This window comes from Muscardinus avellanarius (genome assembly GCF_963383645.1).
Source record: "Muscardinus avellanarius genome assembly, chromosome: 16".
In the NCBI taxonomy this organism is placed as follows: Eukaryota; Metazoa; Chordata; class Mammalia; order Rodentia; family Gliridae; genus Muscardinus; species Muscardinus avellanarius.
The window spans coordinates 74625234-74648089 of record NC_137802.1 but is presented as its reverse complement, the minus strand read 5'-3'; the positions used below and the strand labels follow the sequence as shown (position 1 = coordinate 74648089).

Here is a 22856-nt window from a genome sequence, read left to right as displayed (position 1 = left end):
CTCGGGAAATCCAGCGATGAACACGCTGGAAGAGAACGTACAAGGGTGCTGAGGAGCCAGACCACACGTGTGCCTGCAAGACTGCAGAGGACATGATGGCTCTCAAACACAGTTAGCCAGCTGACCCCGCCTCTCCCCGAGTCCACGGGACTGCACGCAGGCTCAGCGCAGCACTCAAGGGGGTCCTGCTGTGAGCGCCCACCATCCACGCCACACACTCCGCAGCAGTCGCGGGGGTGGCCTCCCACGCCCGTCCTCACTACGCAAGGCAGTGGGGCGAGTAAGGAGGTGCTATTTTATTCCATTTACACAAAGTCCTAGAAGATGCAAACAAATCTATCGGAATGGAGGCAGATTAGCAGGCGCTCGTGGGGACGGCGTGCTCACTCCCTCGGCGCCCACCTGAGGGTCTTGAGGGTCCACATCTATGTCCACCCAGCGAGCTGTGAACTTTACATCCTCAGGTCGGACGTCAGTTACACTTCAGTGATGGCGTGGGAAGTTTTAAGGAAAGAGCAAGACACGCCCAAGACTGGGAGGAAGAGAGGCTTTGGAATACAGGGAACAACAAAGGGCTGTGGCAGAGGCAGACTGCTGGTGAGTGTGTGTGTGTGTGTGTGTGTGTGTGTGTGTGTGTGTGTGCCCACTCCACTAAGGATTGAACCCAGGAGAACATCTACGTCTAAGCTACATCCCTACCTATTTTATTTTTTATTCTGAAACAGTCTAAGTTGTGGACGCCCTCACTAAATTGCTGAGACTAGCCTTGGAGGCCCTCAATGTTCCCAGAATATCCCCTGTAAGTCTTTAAGGAAAATGAAAATATACATCCACACAAAGACTTCCTAATAAGTTTTCAAAAGACTTTCATTCACCAAAGGCAAAATTTCAAAACAATCTTACCTACTTACCCACAGGAACACTGACGGGAAGACTGCCCAGCCAGAAGCAGCACACACCACACAGTACACAGGATGGCTCACTACTTCTCTACGGGCATACCCACACAGCACTGCACATCACACGGTACACAGGCGGCCTCACTGCTCACCACATACACACCACAGGGAGGAGCTCAGCCAGTAGCAGCGCACGCCACACCACAGCAGCTAACAGGAGCACGCAGCAACTCTGGTGGACCTCAAACCACTGCGCTGAGTGGAAGAACCCAGACAAGAACCAGTATGTTCCTTCTGACTGCACCACTAGGACATTCTGCAAAGGGCAAAGCTAATCCACGACGACGGGAAGAGCGGCAGTGCCTGGGGCTGCACAGGATGAGCTGCAGAGCTCGTGGGAACCCTGACATCCCACAGAAAACACGGCTGGCAGGCGTGCACACTGTCCGCGCCTGCTGAGCCACCCACTGCACAGGCCCGCGGTGAGGTGCGCATTGAGGCAGAGTGCTTGCCCAGCCTGCTTGAAGTCCTGGGTCCCATCCCCAGCACCCCTAGGGATGGAATGGAAGTTGCATCTCTCAAAAATGACATAGGAGAACTTAGAAAATCATCTTCCCGAGGGATGGGCCTTTCAGATTATGACAAACACAGAGCCATAAGGAACCAGGTACAGAGGCGCACACCTGCGATCCCCGCCACGCAGAAGCCTGAGGAGGAGGACCAAGGGCTTGAGGCAGCCTGGGCAACTTAGGAAATTCTGTCCCAAAAATGAAATTGATTTTAAAAAAAGAAAGCTGGTACAGTGGTACACACCTATAATTACAGTTCTTGGGAGGCTGAGACAGGAGAATCACGGGTTCAAGGACACCTCAGCAACTTAGCGAGAATCTGTTTCAAACTAAAAGATATAATAGGGCTGGGGGTGTTTAGCTCAGAGGTAAAAATGCCCCTGGATTCAATCTCCAGTACCACAAAAACCAAAAACAATACTCCTAAGAAAAAAATGTGTGCCAGGGAGAAAACACCAAAAATAAAGTCAGGACGAGCAACAACAACAACAAACCCTGCAGCTGGTGCCACAGGACGTCTGTAAAATACACAGGCTCCTCTAAGCAAACGAGCTCCACAGCCACCGGCAAGGCAGTGGTGGCGGCTCAGGGGCAGAGCCGTGCTCAGACTCCTTGCCGCGAGAGAGGAGCTGCGCACCAAGTGACGCCATCGAGGAGCTGCCGCTGCCGCAGAGGGGCAGGAGAGCCGGGGCTGTGCACAGCAGCCCCATGGCCAAGGAAACCTAACACCTTCAATCCACGATCCCACTTTTGGTAACCTTTCAGATACAACCTCATGGTGAGAAGTTAAATCCACTAAGTATTCACTGCACAGGACCAGCAGCACTCATACCTTGTCCAGACCCAGACAAGACCTGCTCTAGACACAGGTGAGGACACCCAAACCCCTCGCTCCTTCCTCAGTGCACCCAGAGGTGCCTCTCGCCTCTAGCCAATCTGTCCATAGGCAGGATAGGAACAGACCCTCAAGAGCACACAAGACACCGTACCAAGAGGTCACAGGGTGGGACTGGGCTCCATGAAGGATGGAGCCGGTGGCCTTGGAAGGACCCCGCAGACCTCTATCCACAGCCAAGACCTCTACCCACAGCCACACCCCGCTGCTCCCAGGCGAGGGCAGGTGCGGGAGGAGGGCGGTGGGATGACCTAAAGCGCACTCGCACAGCTCCAGGGTGGCGGGCTGAGCACTGACCCGGTCAGGGCCTGTTGTGAGCCAGCAGCCAGGACAAGAGGCCGCAGGGCACATGAGGAGGACAAGGCTCTTCTGGGCTAGGGAGCGTGCACGTGGAGAACCAGGTCGCTCATCAGGTGTGGGAACAGGAGCAAGAGGCGGGAAACGAGGGCGCCATTGCTGATTGGACACAGAGATGTTGCACTTCAGGCTACCTGGATCTGAGAGACCTGAAAGGAGCATTGGAGGCTAACAGTGGCAGAAGGAAACTTACAGAGAAGAACATTTACAACATCAAGAAGATGACCCTGCCAAAGTCTTCTGCCTGCTGGCTGGAGAAGATAGCCACGTGCAGATGACCGCCAGGCCCCAGGCGACCCCAGGCACCCGTGCACCCTCGACTGGGGTGGGTACACTGGGCGATTACCAGCGACCACTGACCCGATCGCTGGGAACCCAGTCACATGGTGAAAGACGCAGAACTTGCGGTCCATTCTCAAGGCCACCTCCTGGAGGAGTGTGCGTTCTCTGCGTGGGCTGCCTGGAAGGTATACAACTGGCCACACTGCAGATCCCACCCCTAACACCTCAATCCACTTTAAAATCGGGGCCTTTACTACATATGCAAGCTATATGTAATGAAATAAGATACACAAAAACAAAGCTTTTCAAAGAAAACAGGAAAGTGCTTGGCATGGGAGCATGCAGGAGACAGAAAGGGCACACACCACAGTTTAGAAGGAAAACACTGCCAAGCGTCCGAGAGGAACTGTGTCCCCAACCCTCCAATTCCAGGAGGAAAACACTAACAAGTGGGCAAAAGACCATGTAGGCGCTGCAGCCCACCACCTGGCCCCACAAAGCCTGGCCGCTCTGCACTTAAAGGTGGTGTTAACGCAGCAACACAGGGTCTCCTGAGGGCTCTGTCAGTCTCAAGTCTGGAGCAGAGCACCCAGCTTCCAGGGGGGCTCCCTCCACATCAACGAGGCTGCAGTCTCGACTGAGGGACCCCACAGCGCAGGGCAGAGCTCCTACCTTCCCAGCACCCACCAGACACCTCCCTCCTCCACCCCGCCCCGCCCCGGGTGGCCCCCAGGTGGCCCCCAGGCCCTGTCCTCCTGTTTCCGGTCATCAGTACACTCCTGGACCTTGGGAAGGCCAGCTCCTCACTCCACCCCCCTGGAGGCTCAGTCTTCATACCTGGCCTGGACTGGCCCTGCTGCCCCTGCCCCAGGTCCAGGCTGATAGCAGGATCCCAGTCAGGAGGGGAGGCCCCAGCCAAACACCCCACAGGGCTGGGTTGTGAAGCAGAGTCCGTACCTGGGAGTGTCCCTGGAGGTAACTGGTCAGGCCTGGGCATCGCAAGGATGCAAACACGCACGGAGAGACCATGCCAGAACTAGGCCACTTCTGCCATGTTTTACAGAATACACACAGCAAATGACACATCAGCTTTTAAAGTCTGGGGGGGGGGGGAGCTGAGACAGGAGGATCACAAGTTTAAGGCAGCCTGTGCCACTTAGTGAAACTCTCAGAAACTTAGTGAGACTCTGTTTCAAAAAAAAAAAAAAAAATAGGGCTGGGGGTATAGCTCAGAGGTAGAACATCTCTAGATCAATTCCAAATACCAAAAATTAATTAATTAATCGATTAACAGCTGGGGCAGAAACCTTGGCAACAAGTAGAAATATGCCCAGGCTAAGCTCAACTGCCAGTTACTCACCTCAAGAAAGCCAGGGACAAGTAGGGAGCCTGCATGCAACAGATGCGCAGAGAAAATGACCGGAACCAGAAAAAGAACGGGCACAAAAGGACGTTCAAGGCTGAAGGGAGATGGGAGGGAACTGAAAACGCACACGGTGCATCTGCTCTGAGATCCCCCTAGGGAAACTGCTACGTTTTTTAGAAAAAATTCTGTCGATGCTGGTTATGGAGAAGTGTCATTTCTGCATGTCTGCACAGCAGGGCTGCTAGGGAATCTGTCCTCAGGGTATAAAATGGCAGGAGTTTTTAAAAATCGTACTGGACATGTTTCTTGTCCTAATCTGAGGACATAAATCCCTTGGTCCAGGTGCACCTCTTTCAGCTGCAGTGCCGTGACCTGGGTAGACCTGGATAATGGAAGCAGCGGCAGCGCCCGGACGCCACCTCACGAGCAGCAGCGAGGGTGGTGGACATGTATTTCTTGGCCTGGTTTCTCAAGACCCTTCTCCTCATCTGGTAAACAATTTAGAAGTAACTTCAACTTCAACACACTATTTTTTTGGAAACAGAAAAAGAAACACATCCACTTTGAATCCAAGGTTTTGCTTTGAGAAACCAATAGATGTGTGACAGCTGGTGAGAGCAGTCTTTACAGAGAAGATAGCGCAGTTTCCTGGTGGTTATGCCCCGTAAGACACCGAGCCCTGCATGGAACTAGCACCGACGGCGCAGGATGAGGGGGAGCAAAGCAGCCGCCAGAGAAAGTGCCGATTCCATCCTGTCTCCTACCCTGCATACAGCGTGATGTCTTTCCACCCAGTCAGCATAAAACAAGTTTCAATAACTTACCAACTTGATATAAATTATACTACACTTAGTGGAAGTTCCAAGATGAAGAAAGAGAACACTGGAAATTGAATTTTGACATCTATGTCAAAGAGACGGCCACACTTTGGGGATATACATGCAGAACTTACCTTATGACCAGGAAGCAGTTAGCTCTGTTACCAACTGCAAAGTAGTCAGCTGAGGTCAGAATATCGATTCCATGAGGGAAAGTGCCCTGGTTAAAAAGAGAATTGGGTCAGGGGGTGAAAACTGGAGAAAAGAAGAAGAGGTCAACAATGGTCTGGATGAGCAAAGGTATCTCAAGGTCACGAGGCCACAGGCAGGACGCTGACGACAGCTGCTGCACTTGAAGATGATCCCTGAGACCCGAGAGGGCGCGTCCAGGCTCTCAGTGCCTGCTCAGCCAGACGCTGCACGTCTCAGCCTTGAAACGTTGTCAAAGCCCTTTCTTCTAAAGGTCTCAACAGTGTTGATGGGCCTGATCCCCACCCACCTGACCCTGCTCTGGACACAAAGCCCCCACAGGAGCTAGCTCCCAAGTGGGCAGCCCCGGGCCAGGCTCCCGGGAAGGCGGGTGCCTCCCAGCCTGTGCCACCTGAGAACAGGAGGCAGTGAGAGACAGCAGTTGCCCGCCAGCACCAGGAGCGGCAGGGAGCCCCAAGGCCCAAAAGGAGGGAGGCCCTAAAGCCTGCACATCACTACTGCCCCAATCTCTGGAAAAAATAAAATCCAGAAACAATGTGAACAATTCTCTAAGAAAACATTAAATGTAAGATGCCATAAACAAATACAGAAAAAGCCTCATAGTGGGCCATTATAAAGGCCCCAGAGGGCATCATGGGCCCTGGGCCCAGGAGGCGCCACCAGGGCTCCTTCCTCAGTGCCCAGGAGTCCTGGCAGCAAATCATGAGCCTGACAAGCAGAGCTTAAGAAACAACAGGCGCCCAGATACCAACCCCAACTCCTTGCTCCTGTATCTCACAAAGATGGAGGAGCCGGCTGAACAGAAACTGTAGGTTCCCCAGGGTCACGCTCTGCAGGACCCGGGCCCCACACCACCAGCTGCCGCCACTTCTGATGGCTCACAGGCACCGAGCTCCAGAGTGCTGCCACAGAAGAGCTAAGTTTAAGGTCTGAGTCTCCCTTTTCATAGAAACCGTGTCAAAAAAACAGTGGGGTTTGTTTCTCAAGCTACATATGAAAGCCACTCAGTCTGACAAACATGGTGGCATCCGTTGCCATCTGGAGCCCAAGTCAGCAACAGGTGAGTAAGGCAGGGCTGCTGAGCAGGGACCTGGGCTCAGGGCCCATGCTGCAGCTCCCTGGCCACACGCCCAGGCCTTGGCGAGACCTCCAGGACACGCACACACGCACCTCCTGGACTCCCACATCTGAAGTCGGCACAGGAGGGGAGCCATGGTCAAGCCCAGCCCAGCTCTGCACGAGCTCCAGTGGCCCTCCAGCCGGCTCACGTCTGAGAACCACTGGCTCAGGGCCCCTGCCCCAGGAGAGAAGCCACACCACTGAGGTCACAGAGAGTGGAGCGCAAACAGCAGTGCCTCTGCGTGTGCGGAGCAGGACAGTCCCCTTACAGACAGACGCCCCCCACCCTGGGGAGGCAGGGAGGAAGGGCTGCTGTCTGCTGCGCCTGCCACCAGCCAAGGTTCTGACACATGGCCCCAGCCACCAGGGAAAGGAGGTAGGGCACTGGCAGCCCTCCTCCACCACAGCCAGCCACACGGTCGGGGCCTGGCCAGCTCTGATTCCACACAGGGGCCAGCAGTCTTGTGCCTGGCATGGCTGGCACCAGGCCCCAGCTTCTGGGGTGCCTCATCCTTCTCAATCTCCCTGAGGCTGTCCATGAACCCCGCCCAGCACACGTCCACCCTGGCCTAGCCCTCCCCTTGCTCCATGTGCAGGGCTGCATCCAGGCCTGGATCCTGCCACAGCCTGCCCAGCCTCCCAGACAGTGAACCCCAGAACCGGATGCACCCCATTGCCTGCTCTCAGATGGTGACCCCAGAACCAGGGACATCCCATCATCCAATCCAACCTCTCAGACCCCAGGACAAGATGCATACATCACTCTGCCCACCATCTCACAGTTTCTCATGGGGACCCTCTTCTCTGCCCCGGCTGGTCCCTGCAGCCCAGGCCCCTTCCATCCGTTGTCCTTTTCTGCCAGTGACCAGCGTCAGACGCCCTTCCCAGGCAAGGCTGACCCGTGACAGGTTAGGGCTGAGTGACGCAGGCAGCCAGCCCCAAGCGCAGCCGCAGCAGGGTGGTCCTAGGCATTGAGGGGGTCCTAAAGTCAAGGCTTATGGAAACCAAGGCTGGATCTGATCCCGCTGAGAAGCTCTCATGTCGCATGAGCCGGGGACCCACCTGTCCCCTGCAGCGTGCCCGTTGCCTGGACAGGTACAGCCCTTGCAGGGCTGCCGACCACACAGAAGAACCCACACGTGGCTTCCTGTGGCATGCACAGGTGGTGAGGCCAGGGCCAGGAGCATGGCGCTTATCAGTATTCCTGGTGGGTCCAGGGCCAGCGCTTATCAGTACTCGGGGTGAATTTTTGCCCACTGCCAACAATGCAAAGTTTACAGCTCTCGAGATTCCCACCTCAAACCCCACAGGAAGTTTCGGGAATGAAGATTTATAAAGTAGCCATACCTGTCTCCCCACATTCTCCTGGAAGGCAGCCTGAGGAACAGAAAGAACAAACAGAACAGGTGAGTGAGGGTTGCTGCTGCTAACATCAGAGGGCAGAGTCAAAACAAACAGCCAGCGTGAATGACCCATGGCTTGATTTTTTAAAATAAAAGTCCTCATTGTTGGTGAACAGGGCCCTGAGGGTAGCTTGTCACTGTTTTTATGTCTTGGTGCTCTTTAAACCACAATTTAAGAATTCAGTGTATAAAACCAGGCACATCCTGAGACATGGCCTTTCACTGAGAACATAGCTTCACACCAGAGCCCAGGTTAGGCCCCAGAGAAACACAAGAGTGCCAAACAGGCCCCCTTAATAAAGGCCATGCCCAAAGGCTGCTTCAGGAACTCCTTGCCACGGCCCCTGCGAGGTCCCAGGAACTTAGACAAGCTTAGTGCTTGAGGTGGAGCCTTCGGACTTCACTCCCTCCTCCTGCCCTGGTATGCCCCAGGCGGGCGGGCGGGCGGGCCGTTTGGGCAGGGCGGCATTGACACCTCACTTCCTGTGTGTCACCAGCAGGCCGCACACACTCTCAGAGGCACCCAGGGCTGAGGCCTGCCACCAGGCTGAAGACACAGAGGACACTAGCCTCAGGAAGAACTGCACCGCGGCCATCGGCACGGGTGGCCAGCAGCAGGCGAAAGCGGCACAGAGAAGTGGGGAGGCCAGGAGAAACGCCTACGACCTATGTGGGGACAACTCCATCACTGGCTGGACCCCAAGGGCACCGCAGGCGCACAGACGTGACCTGCGGAAGCACAGCAGCCCAGGCCTGTGCTGCCCACCCACAGCCAGGTGGATGCCCGTGAACACGCTGCGTCCAGGGCAGCAGACCTCGGGGCTGGGTGTCGACACTGGGGAACGCCCCAGGGTGGAGCTCACAGGATACTAGACTGGGGGCCACGCTTGCTATCTGCTGCTCATGGTTTAGAAACTTTTGCAATAAACTCATTAAAGGAAAATAACCAAAGAGCAACTAAAAATAGATGTAATGTCAACTTAAATACAATATGATATTTAGGAACACCTTTTCCATTCTGGTGACATCATCTAAAAAACTTACATGGAAAAGCACAAGTCCTAGAATAATAAAACTAACTTTGGGGGGGAGAGCACCTGTTCATGTTCATGTGTGTGTGTGCGGTGCTAGGGACTGAACCCAGCGGCATTAACCTGAGATACACCCTCAGTCCTATTTTTTTATTCTTTATTTTTGAAACAGGGTCTCACTAAGTTGTGAAAGGCCTCACTAAGTAGCTAAGGCTGTCCGCCAACTCAGATCCTCCTATCTCAGCCTCCGAAGTATTGGGATTACAAGTGTGCGCCACCACCCCCAGCTATAAAACAAACTTTAAGAAGAAGAAACTGGGCTGGGGTGGTGGTACATACCTATAAACCCAGTACTTGGGAGGCTGAGACAGGAAGGTGGCAGGTCCAATGACAGCCTCAGCACTTAGTGAGACCATCAGCAATTTAGCAAGATCGCTTCAAAATAAAAAATAAAAAGGGCAGCCCGGCGTGGTGGGCACACTTGTAATCGCAGCATTCGGGAGGCTGAGACCGGAGGATCGCGGTTCGCGGACAGCCTCAGCTACTTAGTGAGGCCCTCCGCAACTCAGTGAGACCCGGTTTCAAAATAAAGAATAAAAAATAGGGCAGGGGGTGTAGCTCGGAGGTCAAATGCCCCTGGGTTCCATCCCCAGACCCACAAAAATAAACAAACAAACAAATAAAAAGGGCTAGGATGTAGCTAGGAAGTCTAATGCCCCTACGTTCAATCCCCAGTGCCAAACGATAAAAAAGAGAGCTGGGTATAGTGGTGTACACTTGTAATCCCAGAATTTGGGAGGCTGAGACAGGAGGATCACAGGTTCGCAACCAGTCTCAGCTACTTAGTGAGGCCCTCCACAACTTAGTGAGATCTTTTCAAAATAAAGAGTAAAATAGGGCTGGGGGTATAGCTCAGAGGTAGAATGCCCTTAGGTTCAATCCCCAGTACTGCAAAAGAAGAAGAAGGAAGAGGAAGAGGAGAAACAATTGGGGGAAAATCACCCACCCAATACGAAGGCTGACTGCAGCAGTGGCAGCCATGATGGCGCAAAGTAACAGGAGAGACACACGGCTGTCGGCTGGTGGCCAGCAGCACAGGACGAAATACACGCTCAAAATTATCAGGATCCGGGCCAGGCTGGACTCACGAAGAGCACATCTCAGTGGAGACACTGGAGAACAAGACTCCTCAGAACTCCAAAGGAAGAGAGAAAGGTATCTGCAAACCACACACCCAGCAGAGGACTAGCACCCAGAACGCAGAGAACTCCCCGAAGTCAGCAGTAAAAAACACTGCAATGAGAAGATGGAAAAGTCTCAGACACTCTGCCAAGATAAGATGCACAGTGGCACAAATATGACCCCTCAACGAGGCTCATCATCACCAGCCATCAAGAAAAGCAAGTCCAAGCCTCAAACTCAGGGAGGCCAAAGGAAGCCCACAGCCACGTTCAAGGCCGCGAGCGCGGGGAACAGAGCTCGCACTCGGTGTGGAGGCGCGCGGCCCCCTGGAACGGTCTGACGGCCCCTTGGAGGGTAGGCCCGGGAACCACGCTCTGACATTTGCTCTGGAGAAGCAGAGGCTATGTTCACATCAAAACCTACACAAGGACATTCACGGCAGCTTTAATTCTCAAGAGCCAGGATAGCAGCAATCATCTGTCAGATGACCTACAGCAAAGCCGAAGCAGGACACAAGGCGGCAACTGCCTCTGACGCGCTGGACAGGTCCAGGGAGCCGTGCACCGGAGAGTCCATTGGATAGCGGGTTTGGGGGGACACTGGGAGGAGAGGGGTGTGTGTGGTGCTGGGGATGGAACCCAGGGGCCTTCTACCTCTGGGCTATACCTCCAGCTCTATTTTCATCTTTTATTTGGAAACAGAGTCTCACTGATTTGCTGAGGCTGATTTCAAACCTGTGATCCTGTCTCTGCCTCCCAAGTACTGTGTTACAGGCTCTGCCACGCCAGGCTCTGTATGTTCTTAAATTTTTTTTATTTTTGGTGGTACTAGGGTTCCTGGAAGCCCTTCTACTTTAGGGCTACACTCCCAGACCTATTTTATATTTTGATTTGGAAACAGGGTCTCTTCTGGCTTCAAACCTGTGCGATCCTCCTGTCTCCGCCTCCCAAGCACGGAGATTACAAGCGTGCGCCACCACACCTGGCTCTGTATAATGTTCTTGAAGTGACAGAATCACCAAGCTGGAGAAGAGAACTGCAGCTCTGGGCGGCTGGGAGAAAGGCCCGGATGAAGACGACGACCAGGGAGCTACAGATACACACCCTAGGCAGCACACACGGGACCAGCAGGAGCCCCGAGGACTCAGGCAGTGCCTGAGCGTCCACTGCTGGCTGTCCTGCTGGACTTCACAGCTGGGCTGCTGCAAATCTACAGCTGCACACAGATCTTCACCCCGAGCGACAAGCGTCAAATGAAGAGCTGGGTGGGACGTCTGAAAAGGATAGCTGGAGGCCTCAGCTTCTCTACTACAGGTGGCGGCCCACTGCCACACCATAGAAGCCACCGCACCACTGCCCCAGTCCTCCTGCAGGGAAGACACCTTGTCCCAGTGTCGGAACCGGGGGCCTGCAGTACACCTTCTAGCCCACGGAGCAATGGTGGCCAGCAGCTAACGTGGCCTTCCTCCTTTCCACAACCCCACTCACAGATTTACTACCAAGAACGACCAGGCTCCACTCTACTACCCCACACATGGGTGCTAAGAACCGGAAGGCACGGTCCTACAGTGAGGAGCGGAAGCCGCAGGCTTGCCGGCCACTGCTACTAGGGAGTGCTGTGGCTGCCGGGCCCCAGAGGGGCAGCAGTGCCAGACACCAGAAGCTGGAGAGGAAGGAAGGGCAGCAGAAAGCCATCAGCCCCAGCCCCATGGCTCGTGGGAGGCCTGCCTTCCCGGGGGCCTCCCGCCCTGACAGGTGGCTGGGGTACTTGTGCACCTGGGGGTGAAGCGCGGGCAAAACATCAGCTACAAGGGCGAAGCAACAGCTTCATTGTGAGTGAGGTATGTTTTGTTCCTGACAACCAGCTGCTCGGTCGTAGCCTTTCCAGTGAGCCTCAGACCCAATCGTCTGGTACCTTCTGCTGCTCTAACTACACCCTACTACGTACATGGGATGAATTTGGATGGTATGTAATGCAAAGAACTTCTTGCTAGTTTAATAGTCTTAATTTTTTTTTTTTTTTTTTTTTTTTTTTTTTTTGGCGGATCTGGGGATGGAACCCAGGGGCATTCGACCTCCGAGCTACACCCCCTGTCCTATTTTTTATTCTTTATTTTGAAACCGGGCCTCACTGAGTTGCAGAGAGCCTCACTAAGTAGCTGAGGCTGTCCGCAAACTGCGATCCTCTGGTCTTAGCCTCCGGAATGCTTGGATTACAAGCGTGTGTGTGCCACCACGCCCAGCTAAAGGTCTTAATTTTGACTGAACCTGGCCTGGGGGAAGCCTATGCTCCTCCCCAGGAAAGCTGGTGCTCCACCCGGGGCACCTCACTGAGCCCCGGCTGAGGAAGCTCACTCATGCTACCCCCCTGGAAAGTTGGTGCTCCACCCAGGGCACCCAGCACTAACTGGGAAGCTAGTGCTCTTCCTGCACTGCCCCATGGGCAGAGGACAGAGAATGAGCCCCTCTGCAGCATGCTGACCAGTCCCAGACCTGGGCTGACTGGGAGTGGACACCAGGGCCTGAGCACTTGTAGCTGGGCAGTAGCCACCAGGTAAGAAGTGGCCTGGAACTGTCACATGTGGCTCAGGATAGGGACTGATGCGTTGGGAAGCAAGAGGAGGAATCCCTGTGCCTAGCAACTCAGGGGAGCCATCCCTTGATGCAGAGAAGACAGACAGTAAAGAAGCAATGGGAATGTGCAGCCTTCCACCAAGAACCTGGTGGGCTCACTGGTAAATTCCACCAAATATTTAAAGTAGAAATAAAACCAATTTTTGATACCTCTAGTAAAAAACAGAAAAAACATTCCCAACTAATTCACAGAACTACGTCCTCCTGACTCTAAAACCAAGCAAAAATAACTCAGCAAAGCAAGCAACAGACCCATCCACACCCTCACAAACACAGAAAGCACACTCTGAGCAACCGAGCCAGCAGCACACAGCTGGTATGAGGCCTGAAAACCAATGCACACAGCCGGGCGTGGTGGCGCACGCTTGTAATCCCTGCACTTGGGAGGCTGAGACAGGAGGATCGCACAGGTTCGAAGCCAGCCTCAGCTACTTAGTGAGACCCTGTTTCAAAATAAAATATAAAATAGGGCTGGGAGTATAGCCCGGAGGTAGAAAGCCTCTGGGTTCCACCCCCAGTACCACCAAAAAACAAACAAAAACCCAATGCACACACTGCACCACACTAACAGGACAAAGAGCGAGAGCCACACGATCACTCACACACCGCCACACTGTTCACAGTGAAGCCTCCAGCAGCATGTGGTGGACCAGGACTCGCTCAGCCGCTCAGCCACCCAGGGCGCTGGGCAGAGCTGGCAGCATGCCACCCGAGCTCAGGCAGCCCATTTCCACGGCTGGGCAAGGGGGAAACGGGTGGAACTGGGGCTGGAAAGAAAAGGCAGACTTCTTGCTTTGCAGAGAGGCAAGACCTTGAGTAGAGAACCATAAGGCACAACACATCCTGTGCCCACAAATGAGCCCACGCTGAGCAATGTGAATGGGGTGCCTGCGTGCCACGCCCCCCCCAGGCCCGCTGCAGCTGCGTGCACAAGCCACCATCCCTCACAGCCCACCGCCTCAGCTGCAGGGTGTGAGCTGTGGGAGCCCCTGGCTCCAGGCCCCGGCCAAGCCACCCTCGCCTGCCTCTCCCTCAGAGTGAAGCTGCCCGGCTCTGACCACCCCACACGCAGGTGGCCGCTGCTCCATGTATGAGATGAAGGCGCTTGTGCAGAACCTGGCTCTGCCGTCTGAGGTCCTCTCCGTCCCAGTCCCCCCGCCTGCTGTGGCCGGGTCTCATCTGAGAGAGCGACTGCCCCAGGCACCAGGGGCGCAGCTGGACGCAGCAGCAACACACCACCAGACGGGCCTCTCCTCCCCTGCTGTCCACGGAGGAACTTGGCCATATATGTGGAGAGAAGCCAGGACAGAGGGCTGCGCTGTGGCGCCCATCTCCAATTGCCAGGTGTGCACCCAGGGGTGGCATGTGTCGGGGGCGCGTGGCCCTACACTCCCCACACAACCCTGCTCCCGGGGACAGAACACGTCAAAACAAGAAACTTACAGAAGCTGCTCTCCTACAGTTCACGTCTCGGTCAAACACGGTGGCGATGACCAGCGCACTGCAAAAGGAAAAGGAACAGCTGAGGGATGTGGAGCGCAGCCACGGGTCACTGCAGGGGCTTCTCCCTCGTGGCTGCTCAGGGCTCGCTCACCCACCCAAGGTCTGCGTGTGCCTAGACAGCGGCGGCTCCGGTGTGGCCACTGGGCAGCAGGGCCAGACGGCCAAGGAGGCACCCTCACACAGAGCCCGGGGGCCACAGGATATGGCTGGTCCCCGAGCTGCAGCGAGGGTGTCCAACAAAAGAGATAGCAGCAGGATCCGGGAGGGGGGCTCAGCGCCCAGACACCAAGGCCCAGGTCCCAGCCATGGCGCCCTCCAGCCCCCAGAGTGAGCTGTGAGCAGGCGCAGTGGCCAGCGCAGGTCTGAGGACCCCGGGGCTCTGGATGGCAGCTCAATCAAACTCCACCCTGGTGGGAGAAGATGCTAGAAAGGCTGTGTCCAGGGGTGGAGGACAGAGGATGAACCACCACATCTCCTAGATGCTGAGGCAAAGGCACAGACGCCTGCCCGTGGAGCCAGGGACCACCAGAGCTGGGACCTGGCCAGGTGACATCAAAAACAGCCCTGCCGCCACGACTCCAGGATGCTGCACAGTTCCTTAAATAGGGAGGGACAAAGACCAGAGAGAAAGCCACCCTTGTCCACATGGCAGGAGTCTGCAGGCAAGACCCTCGGGGCCCAGGCTGAGTGCGGAAGGCTCAGGCCCACTGGGGCCACGGGAAACCACGAAGGCAGGCCCAGTAGCAGGAAGTCAGAGGCCATCATGGTAGAACCTTGGAGACAGTGCAACCCAGTCCCTGCTCTCTCTGCTACCAGACCCTGGGGAACAGGCCTCCTGAACCACAGGCCCCGGCATGGCAAACCACACCACCACAGCCCAAAGGGACCAGACCCTGGACCTGCGCAGGATGGACTGCGCTTGGTGGCAGAGCGCGAGCCTGGCACGGATGAGGTGCTAGGTCCATCCCAGCACCAAACAGACAAAGTGGAGCTCTGCTCCTCATGGTGATCGCCCCAACATCGTCACGGATGGAAGCCAATGGGCTTCCAGGGTGCGGGGAAAGCCTGTGAAGACAGGAGCTCTATGGTGCCCCCAACACAGGACCCCGGAGCACCACCACCCAGCAGCACCTGGAGACTCACCCTACCTGGGGACCAAGGCCACAGCCCAGACTGTCAGGGTACTGTGGACCCCAAGGGAGTACACACTCACCAACACACCGAGAAGGGCGTGGCCCCATCACTGCCCAGTAAAGCAAGCCTCCGCCACTCCAGGAGGTGTCTAACAAGCATCGATGTGGGGACAGGGAGTGGACGGGGGGCAGCCATTAACAAATGCAGGGTATGCTTGGAGTGATGGAACATTCTGGAATCACAGTGGTGACAGTCACTCAACTCTGGACACACAGAAGACCACTCAACTGGACACTTTAAAAGGGTGAGTTTTATGGTATGTGAATTGTATCTCGATAAAACTGTCATTGTTAACAAGTGCCCTCAGGTGGTTTAAGACTAGGAAAGACAGAAGAGCTGTCACAGGCAGAAGGGAGAAGAAGATCGACAGCTGGACTTCAGGCGGGACCCAGGGCTGCACCCTGCACGGGCGGCGTGCACACGGGCTGCAGGTCTGTGGAGGGTCTCACGATCCCCGCCTCTCACTTCAGCGGAGTGGAGTGCTCGTGGTGGTGAGCTTGAGAAAGGGCCTGGGACGCCATGAATTCCGTGAGGAGTTCAGAGCAACCACATGACGCTCTTGAGACCCCATGTCGACACCAAGGATGCACCTGCTGACGTGCCAGTCACCAGCAGACACTGAAGATGGTTTCAGAAGAGATGTCAGCAAGAAACTGGTCCTTTCCTGTCTGCACTCTTCATCTTGCAACAAGCAGCGGCTACGGGGAGACTTGACCCTCCTGAACAGAACAGAGAGGCTGCTTCTCTTCAGCATCCGCATGGTGCCTGTGGCCAGGGTCCTAGAAATCCCTGAACCCACCGGGCCTGTGTGCATGGGATCTCCTGCTGACTCAAAGGCACAGGCCTAACTGTTGTTGGTGTTTTGTTCTAAACATATCCTCAAAACCAATGCAAACTTAAGTACTGCACCCACATCCTAGTGAGAGCTTTGCACTCTAAGATCTATGGAGTTATTTCTATTTCTAGGAAAAGCAACTAACCAGAAATTTCTCTGTAGCACCTGCCAAGAGAAACGTGGGCTCAGCCTGTGACACGGCACGGTCACACTCCACACTCAACTCCTGGCCTTCCTGTTCATTCTCCTGCCCTGAAATCTGCTTTAAACCAAGGAACGTTACAGACTCGTGAGACTGACAACAAGCAGAAGGGAGCTGGAACTGCCTTCCTCTGTAGGCCTCAGTCGCCAACGACTGCCCCGTGAAGGCAGCGGACAGGCGGCTTCTACTCAGCACCCAGCCTGCCTGTGGATGCCCTACCCCATCCAGGTAGGCTGAGCGGAGTCCATTTTCCACCAAGCATTCATTCCAGGGTGGCCTGGGCCACACACTGTCCCCCCAACCCCAGCCCTGCAGGAAATGCCGTTCTCCAGCGTTAGGGAAGCCTAGCACACGTGAAGTATTGCTGTCTCGAGAGGAGGGAGAGAGCCCTACAGGAACCAACACAAACAGCCTGCCCGGCCTGGACCTGTGCAGGGCTGGCCTCCCGCCATCATGAGGGCGCACACCCCTCCCAGCCCCCCACCCAGCCACAGAAGGGGCACTGCCCAACCCACTCTACTCTTTCCCTAAAGTTTTCCCAGGTGACCAGGCAGCTCTACAGCCATGTGCTGACCTGCCAGAGCAGAGCAGGCACTGGGAGGGTGTGCACACCCCTGGGCCTCTACCCTGTGCTGTGTCAAGACCCGGGAGGGGGGCACTGCGGGGAAGCCATCCTCCCCCTCCAGTGATCTCCCTGAGGAAGCCCAGTGCTCACAGAAGCCCCCTGGTGTGCCCTCCTGAGCATGGACATAGCACCTCACCTCTGGGACGTGAGGTCACAGGTGGTCTTGCCCTTTGTCCCTAAAGAGTACACACTCTCCATCCCATAGCCACAGCCAGAGCTGAGATGCAGGCAGGAGGGCCTCCGTGGGATGCAGTGACTGGGCACCGGAGCCCTGGGCTGCCACCTGGACAGCAGCATGGCCAGCCTGCCACATGGACCTGAGCACAGCTGGGATCGGCAACGTCTCCTGCACTCCATCCGCCAAGCCGGCCTTTGCCTTTACATAAACACCTTAGAGCAGCTGCTGCTTTATTTAGCGTGTATTTTACTAAACCTCACAAAGCATAGAGGGATAATTTTAAAAGTGCTTACAAACACTGCTTTTAACCAGCTATAGGCTTCCAAGTTGACCACAAGTGTGCAAGCACCTACACATGGAGATGTTTTAAGACTTTTGATTTGGACTACGTTTTTTAAACTACTTTTACACTTTCAGAACAAAACTGGCTTATCTAGAAATATTAGTATGCCTCATATACAAATAGGTTCAATGATTCTGTTTCGAAATAAATATGAGAGTGCCCTCCTAGACCACACTCCCAGGGGTCCCTCAGCAGGACGGCCCCGCAGGAGTCGGCTGAAGGGAGCCCGAGGGCCATGGTCCCGGGAGAGCTGTAGGCGTCTCCCGCGGCTGGCTCTCACTGGAGCTGTCGAGCGATACTTCAGCAGGATTTCCCAACAGAGCAGCTCGGTCTGTGTCAGACAGAGGGATCTTCTTTCCCACCCGAGTCAAGGGAGCTGCATGCCTCAACTTGCTCCTGGTTCCAGGCTCCTCGCTTCAGCAGCTCCAGCGAGGAGCACGGCTCATCCTAATGCACTTTTTCTTGTCCGTATGATATTCTATAGCACCCAGAAGTAAAGCACATTATTTTTAACCTAAGTAATCCTGTCCCTCTGAGGTCAAGAACTACTTACATTCCAAACTAATAGCTTATCTGCCATGTTTTAGCAAGATGCAAATCACACCTCTTGGAGTTAAATGTGCGACCTGCGTTTGGCAGGACTTCCCTGGGTCAAAAGCGGAACCAAAGCTCATCCTGGCTACACAGCAGTGCTCGCCCTGCTTGCGAGTCACACCTGAGCTGGGCGGGATGGCTCGCACGCTGGCCTCTGGTCCACGCGCTGCTCGTCTTGAAGCACAGCTTCTCCTCTCTCTGGAAGTCGAGCCATTCACAGAGGCTAAGTGGGAACAGACATAGCTTTGAGCGACGCTTGCCATTTCCTGATTTTTCAGGACAATCTTGCCCTCGAGGAAGAGATCTTGCTGAGCCAAATCCCGGTCCCTCGCAGCCCACGCCGCCCAGCCGGTTTGCCCAGCAGAGGCGAGAGTCAGGAGCTGCCGCTGGCACAGGTGCAGCCCTGCGCTGGGGCGGGAGCTAACGTCAACAGTAGGCTTACAAAAGAGTTTCAGGTGAGGAAATCGCTGGAAGGTGCAGCCAGAGCACACTAGCAAGTGGAGAGTTCGCTTTCTTTCCTTCCTGCAAATCGCTTTTGATCACTGGTCAGAAGGAACTTTCTAGGTAACACACAACCATTCTGTGGATCTTCACTGTGTGTGTCTCCTTGCTCCTTCGTCGTACCTGGCTTTTCAGGACACCCCATTCATCCCGTGAAGCGGCCACTCTATCTCCAGTTGTCTGTGTACAGGAAGACGGGGTTTTCAAAAGCAGCCAACACAGCCTAACCCATGATAGAATCAGCCTGAAAGCTACTTCCTGGCTGGGCGTGGTGGCACACGCCTGCCCTGTGGTACTTGGGAGGCTGAGGCAGGTTGGAGGCCAGCCTCAGCAACATGGCAAGACTTTCAGCAACCTAGGAGACCCTGTTTCAAAACAAAAAATAAAAAAAGCTAGGGGTGTAACTCAGAGGTAGAATGCCCCTAGGTTCAATCAGAAGAAGGAGAAGGAGAAAGAGAAGACGACGACGACAATGACGACTCCTTTCTGCATTTCTAAAATAGACAGGGGGCAAGATAAATTGACACCATGGAGTGGAAGAACACTTAATCCAAGTTTCTTCATTCAGAAGTTGGGAAAAGTGATTCGTGGGTTTCTCTGAGTGTGGGGAGGCAGGGCCTGGCCAGGTCGCGCAGCCCCAACTCTAACTCTGGGGCATGTCTAGTCACTCAGAGAGCTAACTACATTTTGATCTCAACTGTCTGCTTTTACAGGACCCACTGAAGAGTTTGTGAAAGTAAAGATATCAAGATTTTATCATGTGCCAGAATTAATGGGTTTAAAGGCCAATAATTAAACCGTGGTCATTGGTGATGAACAGAGTGAGGCGGGTCTAGAGGGGCACACCCCAACCGATACTCGGGAGGCCGCAGGGCTCCTGGGCAGGGAGGCAGCCTGCTTACCTGGCACACCTGACTTAACTGGCTCCCTCCCCCGCCAGATGCCTGCAGTCTGGATGGGCCGGGAAGGGCAGGACCCACGTTGCCTCAAACCTGCTGAACCGGCCTGAAACCTGTGGTGGCCCAGCTCCAAAGAACACTGCCAGTCGACCCCGGCAGGCCAGGCATTGGGGCAGGGGCCTTTTCAGCAAGACTTCCTCGGCAGCCGACACTGGTTGCCGACTGCTGCATTAAGTAGCAGAAACCAAGTAGGCCATGAAGGAGGAGTGGGCCAGGGCTTGCAGCCCTCCCACAAAGACATGAGCTCATCAACAATCCCTCAAGCCTGCCCCAGGAGCAAGCCTGACCTCGAACAAGCTCTAAGGAGCAGGGGCCCACCTGAACTTCTACAGAGTGGGGCTGGATGCGGCCACACACCAGTCACTCCCCACACTGAAGTTCCAGTATTCCAGGGGCTTCAGAAGTTCCCAAGCCTTACACCTGGGCTGTCCTGCCAACCTTCAAGCCCAGCAGAAGCTGCCCTCAGCAGACCACACCTCTCGCCAAGAACCCTACAGACCCCCATGGACACCCCAGGGCAGGCTCAGTCTAACAAGCAAGCCTGTGTAGGCCCGCAAGCCATGGTCCCAGCGAAACTCAAATCTCAGTGCCAGCAGGCTCACATGGCCATGAGCTCGGTATCTCAAACCTGTTTCTTCTCTGAGAAAACGGTTGCTGGGGGTAAAAGGTGCCACGTCTCCTTGCCAGAGTAGACACCATACCACCCTCGGCTCTAGAAAGTCTCAAGAGCTTGGCTGAGGGCACAATCACGACAGGCCCCTTAGCACCTGGAGCCTGAGACCACCGAAGGTCCACAGGCCTTCAGACCCAAACACCATGGGCAGAGGCAACCCACGCACACCACCGTCCTCACACAGATGTCCCCGTAGTCAGTATGGAGGTCAGCGTGTGAGCCTGGGGCCACTGCTGCAGGGCAAGCTGCGGGCAAGGATGCCTTCCTCAAGCCAGCAGTGCGCCCGGCTCCTCAGGAGCAGCCGTGTCACTGTGGCTGGGATGCTGGCCACAGCGCTTGGCCTTGAGACTGCCACTCACTCTGATGGGATAGGGTGAGGGCTGCATGTACCACAGCCCTGCCTCCTCCTCTGTGGCCCTGCTCTTTCTGTCTCAACAGCCCAGCAACAGGGTCTGGGGAACAGAGAGGCGCAGCGCCCTGGGTTAGGGTTCTCAAGTAAACCATTAGGCAGAAAAGAATGTCAGGATTTTCTCTTTGAAACAAAAAGCTGCTGCACGTCTGAGCCAAGAGTCCTTTCCCAGCCTCCCAGTGGGCCCAGCGCCACACCTGGCCCTGGCTCCACCTGTGGGCCACTCCGGGCAGGTTCCCCTGCCACTCTGCCATGGCCTTCATCCATGCAGAGGTCCTGTGGAAGCCCACCGAGATGCTAGCGTCTAGACACATCCCACGGCCTGTGATGCTTCTGTTTTCTCGTGCTTGCTCCCTACTTACAAGATCAGCCTCTAAAGAGTTGAGGAGCAGGACCAGGAAGCGGCAGAAACTGCCTTCAAGACCACTCAGCACTGAGGCTCCCAACTACATGCAGGAGCAGCACACAGAGAGGGCCAGGAGCACTGCAAAGCCCAGAGCTCAGAAGACGCCCCGCGGCTCAGCCCTTCCCCTCCCTGGTGTTACTCACAGAAGACCACGTGAAGCCAGCCTCTGCCAACAGGGCGGCCATCACGGACAGCGACAGAGCAGCAGTCAGACCTGCCGGTGGCTGGCCTGGGCTTCCTGGCCTCGGGGAAGCCATCGCCTGGGCCCGCAGCGTCACCGCTTCCCTCCAGGACGGACAGACCAACATGGTGTCTCTTCCTGGGAAGCACCTTATCTCCAGGAACAGGGGCAGGGTCCTCTGTGAGCTTCACTAAGTCACAAGTACGGCCATCGCAGCACTCCAGGAAGCAAGCGGGCTCTCAGCCCCTCTTCTGCCCCCACTGGATCCAGGGTAAGGGACACAGCACTCTGAAGCCTGGCTGCCAGCACCCTGTAGAGCCACGCGGGCTTGACCTGGCACTGTCAACAGCTCCCGGTGTGCAGCCGGCCAGACGGGCAGTGCAATGGTCTTCATGCGGCTAGCTCCGCCTGCACCGTCCCCCATCCTGTCCCTCGTCCTCATCCTCTCAGGCATGTGTGAAGAACCACGGTGGCCACGTGAAGGGCGGCTGGAGGGAGCGGAAGCACAGGAGCATGGCTTCAAAGGCCTCCTCCTGACCCAGTTTCTGTGCAAGCAGCCAGGGAGCTCAAGCCAGGCAGCACTGTCCCCGGCTCCTCAGGAAACAGCAGAAGCCTGGGTGCCGCCTCCTCAGCTCAGGCTTACCTCCCCCAAAGCTGCTCCTGGAGCCTGAGTAAGGGGTGGCTACGCTAGGACACACACGAAAAAATAAACCCTGCCCCTGAAAAACAGGCAAGATGGCCTAAAAAGCCTCTTTGGGGCTTGGAAGGGAGGGGACATTGAAGCCACCAGGAACTCACTGCTGCCAAAAATGCCACACCATGGCCAGGGACACTACGTGGCCAGGGACACACTCCCCCCCTCCCCCCCGTGGCCAGGAGCCTACCACCTCCAGAAAGACACACCACGGCCAGGACCCCAAGCAGCCAGCAGCCAGGGACATCCTACTACAGCCAGGTCCCACAAGCACCACAGTTAGCAGGAGGAGCTGGGGCCTCTCTGGGGACCACGTGACCTCCCTCCCTACAGTGCTCCCTGAGCACTGTTCACATTTCAAGGAGCAGGAGGTGGGGCATGCAGGGATGCTGTCAGTGAGGCAAACACCAACACCAGTAAATCTGGGCACACAGAACCCCACCTGGGCAGAGCAGCCACAGAGGTGCCTCTCCAGATGTCCCACGGAGCTCTGGCCCTCAGGCTGCAGGCCACAGAGGCTGAACTCCCGGGGCTACTTGGGCCTCCTGCCTCCCCACACATCCCACCCCAGCTGGTGCTTCACACACCGGTCCCAGGTGCCAACCTCACCAAGGCCTGCCAGCCACCCAAGCTTCCAGCACACTACTCCCAGCCTGGTGGGAGATGTGGGCCAGAGACGGGCTGCCTGGAAGCCCCTGCTTTTCTCTCTACTTTCAAACTACACTCTCAGCCAGGCATGAGGGCACATGCCTGTAATCCCAGTACTCAGGACGAGGTAGGTGCACAGGAGCACTG

At 55.7% G+C, this 22856-nt stretch overlaps 1 protein-coding gene across 1 annotated transcript in view; it reads right to left on the bottom strand.

The window, feature by feature from the left end:
• The window catches only part of TBCD (tubulin folding cofactor D), a gene marked incomplete at both ends in the record, with an annotated part of 136773 nt that overhangs the window by 37405 nt on the left and 76512 nt on the right, over nucleotides 1–22856 (bottom strand). Inside the window, 4 exons of the mRNA XM_080714184.1 lie at nucleotides 1–25; nucleotides 5321–5406; nucleotides 7863–7892; nucleotides 14208–14265. The exon at nucleotides 1–25 is cut by the window's left edge and continues 56 nt beyond it. Coding sequence (XP_080570310.1) covers nucleotides 1–25; nucleotides 5321–5406; nucleotides 7863–7892; nucleotides 14208–14265 — 199 coding nt within the window. The remainder of the gene's footprint in view (nucleotides 26–5320; nucleotides 5407–7862; nucleotides 7893–14207; nucleotides 14266–22856) is intronic.